Raw genomic sequence first — 22,798 nt, forward strand, 5'->3', positions numbered from 1 at the left:
GTACCAAAATCTATCTCTGCTCTGCCCGTCGGGCTATTGTAGGAAGGAAAAATATATGTCAATGCTTTTGCATTCTTTCGGAAATGTAGCTGGGTAATTATGTCATTAGCATCGGTGAGCCACTGTCAATATGTGACATATTGAAATCGCGTTTGAATTTGCTCTTGTTTTTTGCTTTCACTTTGCAATCGCGCGAACTGTGTATAGAGAGCGACAGCACTGATCTGTGAGTGATGATAATTTGCGCACCAATTCCTCTGACATCGTCTTATTAATCGTTAGCTTACTATGCAAACATGACAAGTGAAATCTCCCGCAGCTTAAACATGTGAGAGGTTGATCGCGCAGAGAATCGCTGAGCTTATGTGAGTGCGTGTGTAAAAGCAGCAGGATATATATTTGACTACGATGACCTGGATGACTGAGAACCTTCACAGACAGATATATATTTTAGTTCTGCTGAGCCAAATAAGACAGGTCAGGGTGAAGAAGTGACAGCCAAAGAAAAGCTTACCACAAAACGGAAAAGTTATGACAAATCAGACTATAAGGCAAGAAGAAAGTGCAGCTTTATGGTTTCATGGACAAAATAATTTCTGTGGCTGCAATATGACGAGCTAAATAACCAGGGCTGCACATAAGTTGTCCGCAGGTGCGCATTCGATGTCAAAATAAAAAACACGCACAAGGGTTAGGGTTAAATTTAAAAACTGTACTTTTGAGTTAAAATATATATTTATAATTTTAATAAATGACAAATTAAAAGGGCATGAACATTTTTTTTGTATCGAAAAAATATCGAACCGTGACACCAAAGTATCAAACCGAACCGAACCGTGAATTTTGTGTATTGTTGCACCCCTAATACAGTGGGGCAAAAAAGTATTTAGTCAGCCACCGATTGTGCAAGTTCCCCCACCTAAAATGATGACAGAGGTCAGTAATTTGCACCAGAGGTACACTTCAACTGTGAGAGACAGAATGTGAAAAAAAAATCCATGAATTCACATGGTAGGATTTGTAAAGAATTTATTCGTAAATTAGGGTGGAAAATAAGTATTTGGTCAATAACAAAAATACAACTCAATACTTTGTAACATAACCTTTGTTGGCAATAACACAGGTCAAACGTTTACTATAGGTCTTTACCAGGTTTGCACACACAGTAGCTGGTATTTTGGCCCATTCCTCCATGTAGATCTTCTCGAGAGCAGTGATGTTTTGGGGCTGTCGCCGAGCAACACGGACTTTCAACTCCCGCCACAGATTTTCTATGGGGTTGAGGTCTGGAGACTGGCTAGGCCACTCCAGGACTTTCAAATGCTTCTTACGGAGCCACTCCTTTGTTGCCCGGGCGGTGTGTTTTGGATCATTGTCATGTTGGAAGACCCAGCCTCGTTTCATCTTCAAAGTTCTCACTGATGGAAGGAGGTTTTGGCTCAAAATCTCACGATACATGGCCCCATTCATTCTGTCCTTAACACGGATCAGTCGTCCTGTCCCCTTGGCAGAAAAACAGCCCCATAGCATGATGTTTCCACCCCCATGCTTCACAGTAGGTATGGTGTTCTTGGGATGCAACTCAGTTCTTCTTCCTCCAAACACGACGAGTTAAGTTTATACCAAAAAGTTCTACTTTGGTTTCATCTGACCACATGACATTCTCCCAATCCTCTGCTGTATCATCCATGTGCTCTCTGGCAAACTTCAGACGGGCCTGGACATGCACTGGCTTCAGCAGCGGAACACGTCTGGCACTGCGGGATTTGATTCCCTGCCGTTGTAGTGTGTTACTGATGGTGACCTTTGTTACTTTGGTCCCAGCTCTCTGCAGGTCATTCACCAGGTCCCCCCGTGTGGTTCTGGGATCTTTGCTCACCGTTCTCATGATCATTTTGACCCCACGGGATGAGATCTTGCGTGGAGCCCCAGATCGAGGGAGATTATCAGTGGTCTTGTATGTCTTCCATTTTCTGATGATTGCTCCCACAGTTGATTTTTTCACACCAAGCTGCTTGCCTATTGTAGATTCGCTCTTCCCAGTCTGGTGCAGGTCTACAATACTTTTCCTGGTGTCCTTCGAAAGCTCTTTGGTCTTGGCCATGGCGGAGTTTGGAGTCTGACTGTTTGAGGCTGTGGACAGGTGTCTTTTATACAGATGATGAGTTCAAACAGGTGCCATTCATACAGGTAACAAGTGGGGGACAGAAAAGCTTCTTACAGAAGATGTTACAGGTCTGTGAGAGCCAGAGATTTTCCTTGTTTGAGGTGACCAAATACTTATTTTCCACCCTAATTTACGAATAAATTCTTTACAAATCCTACCATGTGAATTCATGGATTTTTTTTTTCACATTCTGTCTCTCACAGTTGAAGTGTACCTCTGGTGCAAATTACTGACCTCTGTCATCATTTTAAGTGGGGGAACTTGCACAATCGGTGGCTGACTAAATACTTTTTTGCCCCACTGTGTGTATATATATATATATATATATATATATATATATATATATATATATATATATATATATATATATATATATATATATATATATATATATATATATATATATATATATATATATATATATATCCAACATACTGAAGAAGCTTCTTGGATGAGAGGTGAAACGTCCAGACGCTTTTTTAGGTTTGCTACAACAGTGAAATACAACTGAAAAAGTCTTAAATTCAGGCTTATAGAGTTGGATTCAGCTTTAAATTAAAAGTATTTACAAAGTTTTGCCTCATATTTTGGACCGTCTTCTCTTCTACATTTATATTCTGGAAAATAAAAAAGTCTGTATTTGTTATATTTTCATTTTCTATAATGAAAAATGAAAATGTATTTTAAAAATTGAAGGGTGGATTTCTTTACTGACAGTGCTGAAAATGTTCATCAATATTATAAAATATTACTGATACATTAAAGGTTGATAAGTGTCAGTGGTGATGTGTGGTTAACCTAGTAAAGTCACACTCATTTAAATCTAAAATGCTGTATTCACATCGCAGTGCTCAGATCAGGTTTGCTGCTCTGTTTTTTTTTTTTTTTTACCTAAACTCGTCTGCAAGCAAAAAATGAAGAATACCAAAGACAAAACACTCTGTCATACAGAAAACATGGCATGATGGTGAGGATAAGAAAAGAGACATTTCTTTAATTACGGTTGCTGATTCTGTGTAAATACCGAGTTGGAGACAGGTGTCTTTGACGTGCGAGATGAATTACCTCACTGAAGCAGATTTCTGCAAAAATTTCCGGATGTTGGGAGGACGGTTACTTTTAACCCCATCTGTCAGTGTCCCTCCACATTTGTAACACTTGAAGCTAGACCATCAGGTGAGCGATGTTAAGTCCACATGAATTCTGATTTGACTCTTCAGTGTGATAGTGCACTTTTTCTTTTTTTTTTCTTTTTTTAGCTGTACCTGATTTAGGACCAAATATGGAAGTGGTCCGAATAAGAACTGAAAAGATCAGATTGCATATGATCTCTGGGTGGAGGGACACTATGTGACAAAAAAATGCAATTCAAAAGACCCCTATGAAGATTACAACCAGGCACAGGCCTGGAACAGTAAGATGAGGGCCCCACACTGGGGGAGGGGATCAGAAAAGCACCTGGTGATTGAGCCTACCCCCTTAGTTCCGTCGGGACCTGGCACGTGGTTTGATCCAAGGCTGAGTCAGTAGCAGCAAGAAGCTCCTTCTAAAGTGTGTCAGTGTTCATCAGAAGAGTGAAGCTTAGAGTAGAGCTGCTTAAGAACCATTTGAGGTGGTTTATGCTTTCTGGACACGTAATAGGTGAGATGTTCTTCATGCATCAAACCGGAGGAGACCCCGGAGGAGACACTGTGCTGGCTTGGGAACTTTTTGATATCCCCATAGAAGAGCTGGAGGAGATAAAGTCTGGGCATTGTTACCAACTGCTGCCCACACAAACAGAACACAGATAAGTGGTAGAAAACGGAGTGGTAGACGCACGGATGGATGGAGATTCCATGTCATTTCTGCTATTCACACCTTCATCAAATAAAAGCAGAGCTGAATGAGATGTGGAAAAAATGTCCACAGTTGGAACATGGCACATTTTTAAAGACTGAACACATTTGCACAGTAAAGCTAAACCAAAATGGAAAGTGGCAAAACTGTCTTGATGTTGACTGTATTGAGCGATGTCTCACGCTGGAGCACTTCTTCAGACAGCCAGTTATACAAGTGGAATAAGCTCAGTGGGAACAGCTGCAGCAACAGAACAGAGTATGTGAGGTAAAACCAAAGTGAAGAAGACCACAAGGGGAACTGTCTGCAGAGAAAGACTACAGAAATTCTTCTGAATGAAAACAGCGGTCTCCAGTTGCTCTCAGTCTTCTCTCTGATCTCACATTGTCTAAAGCAAAAGCTTATCATTCATACATTTATAGAATGTGCATATTAATGTCCCTGATCAAAGTCTAGCTGCTGCTGCTTCTTTCTTTGACGTCATCGAGAAAGATGGATGCGCACAAAGTTCCAGCAATGAATAATTTGCTGTTTTTTAACTGATACTTTCTTGGCCCAAAGCTGTATTTTTTGTTGGCTTTAAACATAAATCAAATTTTTAACAAAGGTTGGCCTCTAGTTTGTTTTGGGATCAAAAGTTGAAGCGCAACTTGAACATTGGCTGCAGTATCCTCACTGTAAATTTTCCATGCACTTGATTTGCTATTCTGCATTTACACTGCCTCAGGAAGGAAACTCACATATTCAGATGCCTACTTTTGTCCAAGTAGCACATTCTGGAAAAAATCAGATCATTGTAGAAATGCCAAAACTACAATTCCTGTAATGACTAGTCAAGTCATTCTTTATAACCCCCCCCCCCCCAAAAAAAAAAAAAACAAAAAAACAAAACATGTTTAGGATAAAAATAAAAATGCTTTGGTTTTTCCACGTTGTTGGTGCTTTTTGTGGCATTTTGGACTTTTATTTTAAACTTTTGTCCGAAGAGGGGAATAAAAGATGGGGACGGATGCCCAGCACAGGGCCCTGGCTCAGCCCCTGTGGTCACCTGCTGGACCAGGTGCCCCTTTTATAACATTTTAATAAAATAATCTGAAAAAAAATATAGACTGTGTAGCACAGCCTGCCACTTTCTCCCTTTACTTTTAAGGAATTTCTGTAATTTTTATTAGTCTTTTACTTGACAGTAATTAAAAAAAATACTGCATTTGCATTTGTGCATTGGATACATGCAGCTTGCTAACAAAGTTTGTTAGCATTATCTGCTAACTTAGCATTTCATCCAAATATAGTCCCTTCTAAACCCAAAAACAAACAAAACCAAAACAAAATGACCAAAAACAACAAAAACAGAAAGGAGGACTAAAAATCTAACTGGTGACGACATAGTGGCTATTCCATCGTTTAGTTACAGTCTATGCATCTGTTCAGTTTCTGGGGAGTAACAACTAACAATAATGTTAAAGAAAAACATAAGAAAATCCTAAAATTTGGGAAAGTAAAACCAACAAATGTTTCCCCTTTCAGCCAGTTCACCAAAATAGCTCCCCTAATCAGCTAATTGTTTACTTGACTAATCCTTTCTGCTCTGCATGGAGTCCAGCCCACATAAGTCGACTACTAACGCATCCTTGATTAAAAACCAGCGTGGCAAGACACTTGGTTTGCACTTTAGTTGAGTACAATTGGACTTTTGAAGAGGAACAATGCGTGGGTTGTGATTACATGAGTTCAGAGAAGATTAAAATGTTTAAAAAGAGAGATCTATTGTGATCTCATGCAAGTCTTTGTATTTTGTTTTGTTTTTGAATCCATTTTGGATTCAAACAGCCAAGCTTTTATTAGGTAAAGGTGCTTATGCGTCCTCATTTGCACCTGAAGATAGCGTTTGTTATTTTTTATTTTTCGAGGGGAGAAACAAAATGCCTGACTGGCAAAGCTCCCAGCAACGGGCAATAAACGAGGCAGAAATAAAAAGGCCACAAGGTGTTTCAGTGCGATTAAAGCAACAATGTCAAGAAAGCCCGAGAGAACTCTTAGCCTTTAGATGTTTACCTCATGACTTGGCCTTGAGCTTTCAACATCCTTGAGATTTTGATTTGGCCCGCAGTTTGAATAAACAATTTTACCTTGATGGCAGCTGAGTAGCGTTCCTATTTAGCAGCACTGTAAGCTCAACAAAGACACAGCACTCTGAATATTTTACCGTTGCTCATAATTTATGTACCTACCAACATCTTTGAAGCCAGTTGAAAAGAGAAGCAGGGATGAGGAGAGGAATTAGACCAGCTACAGGGGAACAACAAGACAAATCTGTCTGGTTTGGGATGAACGCTTAAGTAGTATCTGAGGAGAGTTAAATCCCCCCCCCCATCTCTCCTTTTTCTTTATCACACTTATATGGCTCCCTAAACCAGCGGTCCCCAACCCCCGGGCCATGAGTCGTTTGGTACCAGGCCGAGAGAGTTGAGGCTCGGGTGTGAAATTCATGGTTTTCAGGGGTTTTAGCTTTTTTTTTTATCGTTAACTCAGTTTCCATGGGTCTTTTCCCATGTGTTATGAGTAAATCTTTTTTTTTTAGTACCAGTACTGGTTTTATTTTGTTGTATTTTTCCGCGACACCTTAAAGGCCGGTCCGTGAAAATATTGTCGGACATAAACCGGTCTGTGGCGCAAAAAGGGTTGGGGACCGCTGCCCTACACAATCTTTTTATCAGGCCCCACCTTCTCATGTTGGCCTTTTTCCCTCCACCTACAGGACAACTTTGTTACCAGCTGGATGTGCCTAATAATTGTCCATCCTGAAACACTAACTTAGGGGCTTAGCTTACACAGCCACTGTGACATTTTCGCATCGAACAGTACCACCCCCCATCTAAAACATCTAAATGCCAGTCGGACACCAAGGGGCACAATTATACCGCTTTACACTGGGGAGAGAGAGAAAGAGAGAGGAACGGCTTCAGCTAGGACACACACACACTCTAACTTTGCTCCCCATGCAGCCCACCACTGTCCTACAGTCATTTATCTTACTTTACTAATTGCTTTAATGGGGTTTTCAGGGGCCAGCGTGGTCTTATGAGCTAGTGGCTGCACACTAACTCTCTTTCCGTCCTCCTTCTGTCTCCATTAAGAAGCTCAGATTGGAGCTGAATCTTTAGTAATGCAATCAGCTGACAAGCACTTGATTGTGGAACCTGCTCATTAAGACATAGTTAATTGTTGTCCTTTTCTCTCAATTGCTTATCAAGCTATGATTACTCGCTCACATGCACACACATGCACCAGTTCCTGCCACCAGAGTGTGTGTGTGTGTGTGTCTTTTTTTCAAGAAAGTTAAGGCTGTGTAGTCTATTGATTAAAGGACCAAAAGCTTTAATAATAGTCCGTTTCTATTATGTTAGTTTTTTGAGTTTGAAGGAAAATGACACCCATGCAATCAGTGAGGCTCATGGCTGGATTAACCTCTTTGCCCAAAGGCAAAAAAAATGTTGGGCTCCTTTTATTAAGCCACTTATTTCCCCAGACAACAGGCGTGTTTGCAGGGTTGTTGTTGTTTTTTTTCTAAATGAAGTGGTACAAGGGCGGGACTTAGAAACAGGTGGGGTGGGGCCATTGGGAAATCAGAAAGTTGTATGAGATATAAATGTTAAAGCACTTGGAAACTGATTGAAAATCCAGCACGTAATAATGATTTGAATTATGGACCGAACTCCTGCCTCTGTAAACATGCATTAGGAGACGTGGCTGCCTCAGTGGACATAAAGTTTTTAACCATGACGTGATGGACAGTACATATTCAACTTTTAGCCTGAGTGGTAAATATAAAGAAAATGTTATACGTCCATGAATAGTTAGCAGCAGACGAACCCAGTGTGAATCAAATGAAGGGAAGGAAATTTAGCAAAATTTCAAAATGTATTGTTTTCCATTAGTTTTTGGTGCTTATTATTATATTGTGTAACATTAGCTGCATTTACGGTCTATGGAGAACAACACTGTTTTTCACAGTGTGAAGTAGTCAGACTCGAACGTCAAAGAAGGTGGTAGGGAAGCAGACTCAGGAGACATTTGGGGTTTTCAGAGGTGAGCAATTTATTTACAGTGGACCCCATCCTGCATGAAACTTCCAAACAAAACTTACCCCCAAAGTAACTTCATTAACAAAACTCAAAAGTACCTGGATTTGGTAACACAGCTCACCTCTCCTCTCTCATCTGAGTCTGGCAGAGACTGACTATATATAGGGCCATTAATCGCCCTTTAATCTGTAACATAATAAAATATAAAGAAACATGTAACTGAGTATTTGCTTTAATTTGCAGTATGTTTGATTTTCTGGCAACAGAATGCTTACACAAACAAACCTGGGATAGTGAGTGCAGCAATGTTACTTTGACAAATAGCAAATCATAGCAAATAAATACAGAGACAGAATAATGTGCAAAAAAAGGTCAACACATCTGGGACAAAGGGAGGGCATTACAAATGCACCCACTTTGTCACACACAGAAAAAGCAGATCCAAAAGGGACTCCAATTTTCCTTATTTTCCTCCCTTATTAACTGCAATTAATAACTCAATTGATGGAAATTAAACCATCAATTGATTACCTGGTTTGAACTGTGGGCCATTTTTAAGCCCAGAGTTCAAACCAGGTCTATAACTACTTTTACAACTAAGAGAAGTAGTAATTAGGAGATTCAGTTTTAGGTCTTAAAACATTTATACAGCCGATATTTAGTTTTGAACATTTCTAAAAAATTAGCAAATTTGATAATCCAGCTGGTTTTTACTAGCTAACTATGGTATGATTGTTGGTGGTAGGCCAGGTGTTATGGGTATTTCTGAAGCATCTGATCTTCTGGGATTTTCACCACAGCTGTTGCTACAATTTACTCAGAATGGTGTGAAAAACAAAAAACATCCAGTGAGTGGCAGTTCTGCAGACAGAAACCGCTTGTTGGTGAGAAAGGTCAGAGGAGAATACCAGACTGGTTGGAGCTGGCAGAGAGGCTGTGGTACCTCAGATAGCTATTCTTTCCAACTAAGCAGACAAAAATCTTAGAATATACAGCACATGTAATCTTGAGGTGGATGACTGTCAGGTTCTGCACCAAAAATATCCTGGCATCCAGACGGGTAGAGATGGTTTCAATGGCAGCAGCTGCAGCTCAGCAGATGCAGTGGGTTGTCTACTAACGGGAAGGTCATTCGTTTGAGCCCCGGCTCCTCCGGCCCGCATGTCCTAGTGTCATTGGGGACGATATTGAACCTCGAATTTGCCCCCCTGTGATTGGGTGAATGTGGCTTGTTGTACTGGGAGTAGAAAAGTGCTGCTGTATATCATTTCAAAACCATTGAACAACAGGAATCAACCTCCTACTGATCAGTCATCCTTTGAATAGTGCAGCCTATCTCAAATGTATTTGCTGACCATGTGCATCTTTTTATGGCCATAATTCACCTTCTATCAATGGATACTACCATGCCACATAGCACCTTAAAGTCCAACATCTAGCAGGAGCCATACCTCCATGGAGTCCTGACCCAGCAGGATGTTTGGTGTTTGCACATAACGAGACAAAAAGAATCATTATCTGCTAGTGAATAGCTGATTCATTTAATCTGCATCTTTCTGTCAAAGCTTTCTGCCCTCACACTTGATGTTTTGAAGTTAGAAGACATTTATGTTCATGAGGGAAGGAGGGTCTAATGAAACACTCTTGATGTGATTACAAAGGCAGGATGTCTCTGCCTCTGCATTGCTCTCACCAGTCTTTGTAAAGGCGTCTCCAAACCCTTTAGATGTAGAACAGTGATGCAGTATTGCTTAGGCCTAATGTTCTTTGTGATAGAGTAACACAACATGTTTCACCATTTGATAAGTACTTTCTGAAATTAATGGAAATCGATTGGGTGTCACAGGCTGGGTCTCTGACCCAGCGCTCTGAGTTCATGTTTGTATTTGTCTCATTTTGTTATGTGATTTAGTTTGTGTTATTTCCTATCTGCCTTTAGTTTAGGTAGTTATTATTCCTGGGTTTTCTATGTTTTGGGGTTTTGTATTTATTCATCACATATTAGGTCTGTTAAGTTGTGTTGTCATGTTTTAGTTTTAGTATTTCCTGTTTTATTCTGACAATGTCATGTGTTCTTTGTTTATTGTATTTAGCTTTCCTCTCCTGGGGCCCGTTCTTCGTACCTCGCTAAGTAGGTTAGCCGGATTAGATTGTTGACGATTTCGCGTGATCCTGGATCAGTCGGTTCCCCGAAGCTCATCCGGGACTTGCTGTCATAGCAACAGAGCCGTAAGCGTAAACCTGCTCGGGAGCAGGTTTACTTTATGTAAACAGGATTAGATCGCGGCCACGCAGGTATGTCCGCTTCATTTATACGAAAGCAACAGCGATATTTTTCCACTGTTTCACCATAAATAAATATTATCAATGTAACTAAAGATAATGCAGCACTTGATCCTTTTATTGATGTCACACAGATACATACAGGTCATTTCCTAAAAAAGGGAAATGTACTATTAACATTCTATTACATGTATGTGATTATTACAGATGTAATTCATATTTCAGAGTAGTAATTGTAAATTACTTCGTGTAATCAAGATGAGAGACCACGGCTATAAAAGCGAAGGTGGATTTGGGAAGCCTGTCGCAGCCATGTCCTGTCCGTATACGCGAGCCACCCATTGCGGAAGGTGCAAGATTGATAAGGAGAGTCCTCAGAATTCAGCGTATATTGCGGGACAGACAGGATCCTTTAGCTCAGCGCGACAGTGTGCTCATAGAGAGATATCGATATTCCCGTGAGGGTATTATTCACTTAACCAAGTTGTTGACGAGGGGGTGCAGGACCACCACCTGTCTTTTTTTCCTCTGCCCTTTTCTTGGTTGCTGTTATGAACAAACTAACAGAGTATTACAGGCCAGTATTACCTTGCCAAGAGACGCAAAGCAATCTAAGAGATAAATATTACCATTCTGTAGAATACTCCTGTATTCCACTTTTACTTGTTCCCATGTTCTTGTGGGTCCTGTTGTGGCTCTAATGTGAAAGGGGATATAATATAACATATTATAATATAATATAATGCCATATGATATTGGACAATATAGTGTCATATGATAGATCTACCCTACCGCCTACTGGTGTTGGCCAGAGGGGCCGATGGCGCGATATAGCAGCTGTGGCTACAACCGTAGCTGCCTCCACCAGTGTGTGAATGTGGGAGTGAATGAATAGTGGTATCGTAAAGCGCTTTGGGTGCCTTGGAAAGCGCTATATAAACCCAATCCATTATTATTATTATTATTAAATTACCTACGAGTTTGATTTGTCAGCAACTTTCTGCCAGCCCTCTCTCCTTGCTTTTGCAGCCTTTGCAGTGTTCCCTTGCGTTTTAATTAAACTCTGAAACTCCTGAAATCCCTCACTCATGAGTTCTTGCTCTGCTGCCGGAAAATACCGAGCACGCCCCTTGGACATTTTCGCCGACCAATCAGCGGGTTGCCGATCAATGTTTCTACTATCGATGCGTAGCCCCTTTTACGACACCCAGTGATGTCACATTCCTGCGTCCAGCTGTAGTAATCGTCAACAGCAGGTGTGTTCGGGGAACCGGATTAGCGAGCTCACGGTTAGCGCGATGATTTGATCTTGGATGTGTCATTTGATCTTGGATGTAGTAAGCGACGTACGAAGAACGGGCCCCTGGTCCTGTCATTAGGTTTATGTCTGTCAGCTGTTTCCCCCATGTGTCTCCACTTCCCCTGATCACCTCATGTATGTATTTAAGCCCTTTGTTTTCTGCATGCCATTGTCAGGTCGTCTGCTCATCCATGTCTCATCCCCAGGTACCCATGTCAGTTCACTATGGTTAAGCTTTTTCATGTTTTGTTATTAGTTCACCCAGTTTAGGTTATTGTTTAGTTTTCACCGATGCCCGATTATTTTTACCCTCATTGCTAGCCTCAATAAACGGCTTGTTTTGTTTATCCACACTACGTTTTGGTCTGCGTTTGAGTCCTCCTCTGCAACACATACGGTCTGCCCCAGCCAGACCGTGACATTGGGGGGAAAAAAACAATCTTTTGTTGCTGGCCATACAATTTACTGTGTAGATACAACTACTAAGACACATTTCTTTAGCCTGAAATAACAAATACACACATGTTCAGGGCGTGTTCAAATCATTTGCTGTTATCCAACTTTCACACCGAAACAAAGAGTTGATCAAACTGATCCATCTGTTTCACCCAAACACTCATCTTACCTCTGTGATTTAACCTGCCTGAAGCTGAACAGCCACGTAAACTGAGCCAGTTCAAATTTGAATAAGGAAATGATTGGACGCTGGAGCTTTGCATGCACGCAATGTTTTTATTGGGTTGCAGTGACTGCTTTAGTGTTGTTTGGACAGAGAGAGGAGGTGGGCGAGTCAGAGAGCGTAAAACAAAACTAAAACAGTCTGAAGATACGTTCACATGGCTTCTTGGCACGATGGAAAGTAACAATCAGAGAAACACCTGCTGCGAAATCATGGATTCAGGTTTCCAGTCAGATTGCTTCTGGGTAAGACGTGGTTATGCATGTGTGTGTTTCATGTGATGCTCACCTGGGTATAATTATTTGACAATATTTCATTTCACTGTAAGTTAACACTGTGACGAGTTAACTTGTAGTCTATGGTACTAGCTGTACATAGACATGCTAGCAGTAATCAGCCACTGTAAAACTGTATACTGTAAATGCAGTTTATATGATAGCATCCTCCATTTTGGAAGACCAGTTGTGCGGACTTCCAGCCCCACACCACCAACCACAAAGCTTAATTCAGAATCAACAATCTTAATAATCCGCTAGTATGAAATAGTAGAACCAACAGACAATAGGGAGTCAATCAGCAGTCAGTGAAAACTACTTCAGACTTCCATTGACTTGTTTTATGAAAGAAACCTCAAATTCTACAACTAAGTTTAGTCCTGTTTAAGTCTAATTGTAATAAGTTAGGCCTAATGTCATACAGGGCTATCTATTACCACTCCTAATAGTTCAGTCCTGCAGAGGGCAACAATGTCACTTGATGATAAGATGGCTCATTTCAAATTTTAGTTGGACTGAAGTTTATAATTATTGATATAAGTGTACAAAAGAAGTCTACCTTTAAATGAATGAGGTGAAAAGCAGCCAGTGCACCTGTTTGTGAAAACCAGGAAAGAACATCAGCGTTTCACTTCTCCTGTGTCAATCCTACCCTAACATGTTAGCAGCTAAGGGAAGTTATGTATGAATACATTTATCTTATTCTGGGATATGATAACGCTGACACTTTGCCACCAAGCTTGCACAGTCACTAAAAGAACAATAGATTTCGAGCACGATACAAACCACCCCTGTTCGTGGAGCACTTAAGCAAAGACACCTACACTCCGCCTCGGTGTGTAGTTTGGATAGTGTGACTCTCCATTCCCTTGAGGCTTGGCGCTTCCTCATGTTAGAGTTCAGAAAGGCTCAGTCATACTGCTTTAGATTCCACTGAGACAAATGTTGGTTCAGTTGAAATGACCTGATTGTACACTTTTATAAAATGGTGATATGATCGGGTCTTTGCAGATAATAACTACATCGTACTACAGCCGTGTGTAATCTACATGTGGTTTTGTGTTTGGGTGAGTTATAACACACCTAATGCACTTTTTTGGCCCCATACACTCCTTACATCCCGTCTCAGCCCATAGGATTTCACTGAGGCAGAACAGAGAGAGAGAGAGAGAGAGAGAGAGAGAGAGAGAGAGAGAGAGAGAGAGTGTGAGTGAGTGAGTGAGTGAGTGAGTGAGTGAGTGAGTGAGTGAGTGAGTGAGTGAGTGTGTGTGTGTGTGTGTGTGTGTGTGTGTGTGTGCGCGTGTGTGTGTTTGTGAGTGAGAGTGCCTTCCTCCATCCCACTTCCTCTCCATCTTCAGGCTCCTTTGCTCTCCTCCTCCCAAAATCCCTCCTTGCTTTTCAGTGATGGTGGATGAGGGAGGGAGGGGGTGCAGATGGTCTGCTCAGAGAGAAAGAGAGGGAGAGTGAGAGTCACAGAGAGTGACTGGCGAGCGGCGGGCTTTTTTGGCATGCTGTGCCGGTGGGAGGGCCCATTGTGATGCAACGTTGCATAAATAATGCCACGGGGCTTCTAAATGCTCCGTTGCCATGGGGACCTTTGTGCCTCAGTGAACACAGTGTGTGTATGTGTGTGAGTGTGTGCTTCATGGCCCCGGAGGAGGGAGAAAAAGAGACACAGACATAGAAGCAAAGAGAGAGAGCGAGAGACAGACAAGGGGCCGAGGTGCAGGCAGCTCAAGTGACACTTGTGGTCTCTCTCTCTCTCTCTCACGCGCACGCTCTCGCTCTATGTCTTTCTATTTTATCTCTCTATCACTTGGTTTGATTTAGGACAGATGAGTGTTTGGAGGAGGGAGAGGGAGCACTGTTGTCGCTTTTCGACTAGACAGGAGCAAAGCAAAGCGGGATATTCTGTGATTTTGTCTCTTTGTGAAGTATGGTCCATGTGAAGGTACGTGTCTGCGTTGCTTATTTTTTTATGCAACTCCTTCACCAGTTCTTCTTTCCAGCATTAAATTCCATCACAGTCCCTTCCTCTTGCTCTGCAGTAACAGGTGTCTGCCCCTCAGCCGTGAATTGGAGGGAGCAGAGATCGGAGGGGGCGAGGAGTGGAGGGCGGGTAGAAAAAGGAGGGAGTGATCGCTTTTGTTTGGCTGTTTCTGAGAAGACTTGCATCTGAATTCTCACAGCTCACAATGGAGCTGGTTAGTCAGCCTGTTAGTCTGCTGGTGTGTACTCTGTGCAAAACAACAAAAAACACTTTTTTCCTCATCTGCTACAGAGACTTTGCCTCAAAGTAGGTTGTGTTTTTTTTTCTTTCTCTCTCTCTCGCTGTTCCTTTCGTTGCATCAGCTGATTATGGGGGTTTAGATTGATTTGGCTGCGTAAAAAGTCAGATCGCACAGGGAGAAACGTGCAGTTTCCATGTGTGGAGTGGTGTTTGAGATGTAAATAAGAAATGCAGCTCACTGGCATCAGAAGACTATAGCTTTTTATCTTCAATGGGATCATGAGATCACAGACGCTGAAAGCATCAGTGTGCTTCTGGTGGGGGATTGGCTGCTTGCTAAAACTTCAACAGATACTATGATGATTGATTTTAGGCTAAAGGGCTAAAATTACGTGCATGTGTGGCTTCTTAGTTTTCTCTCAAATATGACTGATTAATTGGGTTCTGTTGAGCAGCTATATTTTTATCCCGAGTGCTGTGTGAAAATGTTGAAAGTGTGCAAACAGTGAAGCATGTCGAACTGTTCTCACACTGTGGATGTTAACATCCAGACTTTCTGCTTCACAAAATGCTTTCAGAAGCTGCACTTTGTCACGTCTTCTGGTTTGACTGCAGAACACGGACACGGGTGACAAAGTTAAGAGAAGAAAATTCATGGCTTTGTGGAGGGGCTGAGTTTGGGGGATTTTAGTGGACCTTGCTTGTCCTCTTGAAGGGAAGGGTCACTGCAAATACATATAGCGATCAACATTAATCCCACAGCCCCATCCACCATGCACAAGGGTTCATTGAATAGTTTGAATGGTATTAAAATGGTGTAATGTTGATTAGTTAATATTTATTTATCTGTCTTTCTTCCACAGTGTGTTTTTTTGTTTGTTTGGGGGTTTTTTTTGTTTCATTTTATTTTTGTTTTGTTTTTTTTGTCCTCTCATCACTCAGATGGCTGTCCCTCCCTGAGCCTGGTTTGTCTTGATAAGATAAGATAAGATAACCTTTATTAGTCCCACACGTGGGAAATTTGTTTTGTCACAGCAGGAAGTGGACAGTGCAAAAGTTATGACGCAAAAATTAGAATACAATAAGAATAAATACAGTACACAACTGTACAGAATAGAATAAAATAATATACTATATACAGTAGAATAAAATAGAATAAAAATATACAATAAGATAAAAATAGAATACGAATGCTATATACAACTGAGTAAAAATACAACGATGCCAGAAAGGATTATTGCACTTAGTGTTATTGCACATGTGTGGATGTGTGTGTTTGTTCAGTTAAAGTCTTTGTTGTGGAGTCTGACAGCAGTGGGGAGGAAAGACCTGCGAAATCTCTCCGTCCCACACCGTGGGTGCCGCAGTCTCCCACTGAAGGAGCTGCTCAGTGCTGTCACAGTCTGCTGCATGGGGTGGGAGACGTTGTCCAACAGGGATGACAGCTTAGCCGCCATTCTCCTGTCACTCACCACCTCCACTGGGTCCAGAGGGCATCCTAGAACAGAGCTGGCCCTTCGGATCACCCTGTTCAGTCTCTTCCTGTCCCCAGCAGAGATGCTGCCGCCCCAGCAGACCACACCATAAAAGATAGCAGAAGCCACCACAGAGTCATAGAAGGTCTTCAGGAGTGGGCCCTCCACCCCAAACGACCTGAGTCTCCACAGCAGGTACAACCTGCTCTGCCCTTTCCTGTAGAGGGCGTCTGAGTTATGAGTCCAGTCCAGTCTATTGTTCAGATGAACACCAAGGTACCTGTAGCTGTCCACAGCCTCAATGTCCATACCCTGGATGTTCAGTGGTTGCAGTGGAGAATGCTTGTGCCTGCGGAAGTCTACCACCAGCTCCTTGGTTTTACTGGCGTTGATCTGGAGGTAGTTCAGCTGGCACCAGTCCACAAAGTCTTGAGTCAGTCCTCTGTACTCCTTGTCGTCCCCATCAGTGATGAGGCCGACTATTGCAGAGTCATCAGAGAACTTCTGCAGGAAGCACTGGGTGGAATTGTGGGAGAAGTCTGCAGTGTAGATGGTGAAGAGGAACGGAGCCAGAACCGTTCCCTGTGGGGCCCCCGTACTGCAGACGACCCTGTCCGAGCAGCACAAAGGCACAGCAGCATGTCCCCACTGATGTGTGCAACGTTTGTGTCCTCACTTGCAGAATCCTTACAGATGTATTTAATTATCATTGTATGCCTGTGTGTGTGTCTGTGTCACATATGTTTCTCTATGCTGGTGTGTGCGCCTGTATGTCTGGCCAGTTGCCATTAATAATAAGATGTTGCGTAATTACAGTGAAATTTGCAATTTGATTTGTTAAGTTATTACATTAATGATTCATTATAATCAAATTGTATCATTATGGTGGGAAGCCTAGAGTTGCCTCAGGCATCTTAGGCATTTACGCTCCCACAGTCCAGCACTATGTTCTCCATCACTACTCTTAGCCATAAAATACGCATTGTGTTAGCACTATAAATAGCATTAATGTTCCTTTTCAAGCTTTTTTTTAGGTCATTAAAAATGGCAACGCTAATATTAAGCTGCATTGGGTGCAGACTGGTTTTTATTCTCTTTTAATGATATGCATTTGTTTTCTGAATCTGTATAACTTAATTTTGCTGGGCACTCCACCTGGGTCTTTTTTTGAGTTATTGTGTAAGCAAAATGAAACTTATTGAGTTTTTAGAGGGTGCTATTTTTCTTTCTTCCCCCTTATAGGATTGTTTTTTTGAGTTTTGTTATGATTCACACTCATCTTAAGATGGATTTTTTTTGAGGCATCATACACACGTACTAAACAACAACAAAACAAAAAACAGGTTTTTGGAGTGTGTTAAGTCTGAGATGTGCAGTTTTTATAAGTATTCAGGTCCTTGTCTTGGTTAAGGCCCCTTTGGAAGCAATAACAGCCTCAAGTTTTCTTGGGAATGATCCTTTCTTTCAGGGGTTTCTGCCATTCTTCTCAGCAGAATCCTTTAAGCTCAGCCGGGTTGGAATGAGAGTGTTGGTGCTCGGCCGCTTTCAGGTCTCCCGAGCTGCTCCTGGCATCAGGTCTGGATCGTGCCTGCAAAACTCCAGGATTTTCACAGTGTTATCCAAAGCAACTCTTGTGTTTTCTCTGTGATGTGCTTTGTTTCAATGTCTTCTTGAAATATAAACCTTCTGCTTAGCTTGGTATCCTGAGCCCTCTGAAAACGGTTTTCACTCGGGATTATTCTGTATTTATTCCGAAGGGTCTCTTGCAGTCTCTGTCACAGGAAAAACATCCCTACAGCACGATGCTGCCTAACCACCACTTTGAGCGACTGTATCGATGGCATTAATAAGGTGATTCTCCCTACCCGGCTCTCTCCACACATGGCAATGGGAGCTATGGTGGAACAGTTCAATTTTTATTTCATCAGGGCAGAGGATTTTTCTTGTTATAGCCCAAGAGCCCAATCAGCTGCCTTTTGACAAACCACCAGTGGGCTGTCTTGTACCTGTTAGTGAGGAATTGCTTCCCTCCGGCCACTCTTCCTTCAAAGCCTGATTGGAGGAGTGCTGCACTAACAGTTATCCTCTGCTTTTACTCAGTTTGACTGCCAGATTTAGGAAGTTCTTCCATTTGAGAATGATGAACCTATACTCTTGGGCACTGTCACCTTCACTACATTTGTGCCCTGAGACAGACCAATCCACTCTGACATGCACCATCAACTATAAGACTGCATGTAAAGAAGTGTGCGCCTTTACTAAATGCATTGTCTGAATTTAATTAAGTATGGGTGGATTTAATCAAGGAGCCACGTATTCCTATAGTACTGTGTGGTGACTGATGGAAAAAAATCCCTGTAAACAGATATTTGCATATGAATATGATGGATTTGCTGACGAGGGCTGAACATTTTGGTCCCGGAAGCTTTCAGGTTTCAGTTTGCACAGTCAGAGTGCTGATCAGTCACATTTGAGTGAGTTTGGTTATGTGCAGCCAAACACTGAGTGTGGAAACCACAAGAGGAATGCATTTCCCAAAATGCAATCTGAAAACAATCAGCTATCGTCTGATGATGATTAAGCTTTTTATTAGCTGCATTCATCTGCATTTGTAGTCGGGCTGCAAACAACGACCTTTGCACAGAACGTTGGTCGTTACCTGCACAGGGTCTTAGTCATCAGGCAACAGCCGCCAGGTTCACAGCCTGACCAAAAAAAAAAAAGGGGGGGGGGGGGGGGGGGATTAATTAAGGTTAATGATGGTGATGGAAAACTGTAAACCTTAAAGGATCTGAGAAATAGGCTCTGTACGTGCGCTTGTATCACTCTCTTCACTTCCTTCCTTTGTTGATGAGTGCATATTTCTTTCATAATAGCTCGTCTTTATTTAAACGCTGCCTTGGAAACAGTGATTGATTGTATCCTGTGGTCTGGCGTGACTTATTGTAATTATGTCACTTTTATTATCTCGAACCAGCCAAAGGACTGTCAGAAAGCCATTTAAAGATCCAAACCATACCTTTGAAACCAGCACTGCAGTGGCTGAGCGCTGATGTGCCTTCTCCACTTGATTTGAGTGATTCAGCAAAACAATTTGATCTTTCTTGTTTTATTTCTTTTTTCTTTCGCACAAATTGGTAAATTTTGTTTATTTAATCAGCTATAATGATCACAGCAGCAGACACAAATATCCTAATCAGCTGCTTGCTTGTTGGCACATCAGCTAATTAGTGGTTATTCATCACGCATAAATTAAGCCTAAGAAAAGGTCTCTATCAAGAGCCACCCAAATGAAAAGATTTGCTCTTAAATGGCACGTACGCGTGATTTATGAAAACTTTTTGACTTTTTAAAATGGAGCTTATAGGTTTCACTAAGCTGCCATCCAAGCCTTGAACAGATACCAGCGTCCTAAACCAAACATATACATTGAGTTTAGATATAAAATATAACTCAAGTTCATTTTTTGACAATTTGTATTGTATATTTTAGTTGCTGCTATTAGCAGTCAATATCCATGCATTATAAAACCAGGCAGTGAAATATTACCCTAATAGAGTATTCTTCATGATCTGTGCCATGGCTGTCAAGTCTGCTTAACTAGCAAGATATTTTCTGTCTGCACAGGACTGCAGTGTTCTGGTTCTCAATGCTGAAAGTCATAATAACCAAATATTTTAAAACACCAGTGTACAAGCATACTACTGACACCTCTACTGGACAGTTTTAAACAGCTCCAGCTTTGACTTTGTGTGGTGACGTTCCTCTTTTACTCTCATTAAAGAGGTTGAGCAGGCATCAGAAAGGGTATCCGCCATATCAGATATACCAAAGTATCTGCTGTGGCGATCCCTTGTCAAATAAAGGAACAGCGAAAAGTACAATTTATTACATTTTTCCTTATTTTGTGACACATATACTCTTAGAATGCTGGACTCTCTGTGAGCCAAGGCTCACACTTCAGAGTCCTATAAATATTAAACAATATTTCTGCTCCTGGATTTGGAGCTGTCTCTAATATCACCATGTCAGGACAGACACCCCACCCAGTTGCTGTTTAAACCTGGTGTAAGCCGATGAAAAGAAACTTTACCTTAAGCGAGGACAAAGAAAATAAAATGGGTTTCAAGGCTGAATGACACAAAGCTACTGTTGTAGAAGCCAAAAATACAAGTACAGACTTGAAACTCAGCAAACCGCAAACTCTTGTCATTTTTAAAAGGTTATCTGACTAGTTCAATGGCTTGCTGTGTGGTACAGACTGTCCAAAAAGCTTGTGCTTCAATTTTGGTGAGCGAAATTCTGGTATTTTCTTAGACAGTTAGCTAATTAGCTGACATGTGTGTATGTTGCTGCTTGCTAACCAAGCTAGCTAGCATTAGCTGACAAATTAGCATTACTAGGTCCCCCTTCAAGAGAGGCTCGCATGCTAATGACCAAAGACCTACTAGTCAGTTCAGATGATATAATATGTGATACATCCATTATGAGGCCAGCTTGCACACAACTAATGCATGTAAGTGTGTATGTGTGTTACTTGTGGCAACATCAGAATAAAAACAGTAATAGCAAAATGGCTACGTTCACACTGCGCATCAAATCCGTTTTTTTTACCCTATGCGACCCATATCCGTTCATGGTGTGACAGTGTGAACGGCACAAATCCGATATTTTCAAATCCGATCTGGGTCACTTTCGTACGGAGCCCCGCAGGGGACATGGGAGAAAAAAAAATTAGGGAGAAAAAAAAAATTAAGACGGACTTTTGCGAGATCTCGCAAAACAAACTCGGGATCTCGCAAAACTTTCTCGCGAAAGTTGAATTCCAACAATGGCGGCAGCTACTTAGTTGTAATATTACTCTTTCTGGGTCACAAAATACACTTTTAAGATATTTTGAGGCGTGAATGTAGTTGTGTAAACGTCAGATACCTGCTCGGTTTACAAGACATCACATATTTGCAAAAGTGCTCCGACGTTTTTGGAGATCTGACACCCACTAGCTCGAAGCTAACGGGAGGTCGAGACCTACTACAGCCGGGAGGAACACCGCTTTCCCGGAACATCGTGCCTCGACCTCCCGGTCTGCTTCGAGCTGGTGGCTACTAGCTCGAAGCTAACGGGAGGTTGAGACCTACTACAGCCAGGAGGAACACCGCTTTCCCGGCACATCGTGCCTCGACCTCCCGGTCTGCTTCGAGCTGGCGGCCTCCGAAGAATGCGGCTAATACTTTTGCGAGATCTCGCAAAAGTCCGTCTTAATTTTTTTTTTTCTCCCTAATTTTTTTTTTCTCCCTAATTTTTTTTTCTCTCCCATGTCCCCTGCGGGGCTCCGTACTTTCGTATGTTGTACTGAATCCGATACATATCCGATGTTTTAGAAAGCGACTGCTGTTTGAATGGTCAAGTCGCATTAAATCTGTCTTTTACGTCACTGACACAAGACAGACGCCAATTATCAGCTCCGGAGAAGCACCCGATAAGATATTGCGAACGCTTCCTGGCCATCCAGCGTAGATGTCAGTGAAACTGTTGGGAAGACAACGTTGGAGAAACGTGAACATTTTATTTATACTGTATAATCTGCAGATTCTGACAGAAATCTGCTACTATCCTTTGAAGCGCCGCTCCTCTCTAAAACAGCAATAAGGATAGTTATTAGATTATTTACATTATTATGTAAATAACAAAATAACTTAAAGCAAAAATTGGGAAATGTAAAGTCCGAAGTCTTTATATTAAGGGCCATCAGTCAAACAATAGGGGCTGTATCCCAATTCAGGGTCTGCAGCCTTAAAGTACGCATTTCAAGGCCGATTACGTCACAGCGGCGCGCCGAAGCCTGTCCCAATTCAAAGGCTGCTCGAAATGCGGCCCTGAAATGCGTCCTTCATTTCCCTGAATTTTAAGGCTGTGGCAGTGTAGACTTCGTGGCCCAACATATCCCAGAATGCATAGCGCGGCGGTGGGTGTGAATAATTTTGCCGAAAAAAAACGGCGGATGAGGGGCGGCCGAAGAGTAAACTTTAATTAAGTACAGAATATTATGTCACTTATTTATGTGCAAATGTTTAATAACGAAGAACATTAAAAATTACTGTTGGCAACATGTCGGCAAAGTTATGTGACATTAGTGACGTTTGTACTAACTTGGTTTTAAGGCCTTTACTTTAAAATATACGCCGTTCAATAGCTGACCTTAATCTTACAGAGAATGATCAAAGCTCATGTAGAAAGAAACAAACAAATGAACAAAAGATTTTCTCCTTCATGTCTGTCAAACAAAGCTGTATGACACGTTTCCAGCTGTTAGTATCATGGTTGCTAGGCAACCTGGGCAGCGCGACGGAGGCTAGACCGTCCCATTTCACAAGCCTCGCACTTCCGGCCTTAGCGGTCTTTGAGTACGCGGCCCTTGAGGATCGTTGAGGCTGCGTACTTTAAGGCTGCAGACCCTGAATTGGG

General features: G+C 41.8%; 1 protein-coding gene across 8 annotated transcripts in view; it reads left to right on the top strand.

The window, feature by feature from the left end:
- Nucleotides 1-22,798, top strand: part of ctnnd2b (catenin (cadherin-associated protein), delta 2b) — a 236,594-nt gene that overhangs the window by 59,334 nt on the left and 154,462 nt on the right. The window contains exon 1 of one of the 8 annotated variants that reach the window (XM_085440174.1): nt 14,317-14,579. The exons of the other annotated variants lie outside the window; for them this stretch is intronic. Coding sequence (XP_085296300.1) covers nt 14,565-14,579 — 15 coding nt within the window. The 5' untranslated portion in view covers nt 14,317-14,564. Of the gene's footprint in view, nt 1-14,316; nt 14,580-22,798 lie in introns of those variants that run through there. 8 annotated transcript variants of the gene reach the window in all.

This window comes from Copadichromis virginalis, linkage group LG18 (assembly GCF_057382275.1).
Source record: "Copadichromis virginalis isolate Kocher_CV1m ecotype Utaka linkage group LG18, C_Virginalis_male_GT1.1, whole genome shotgun sequence".
NCBI lineage: Eukaryota > Metazoa > Chordata > Actinopteri > Cichliformes > Cichlidae > Copadichromis > Copadichromis virginalis.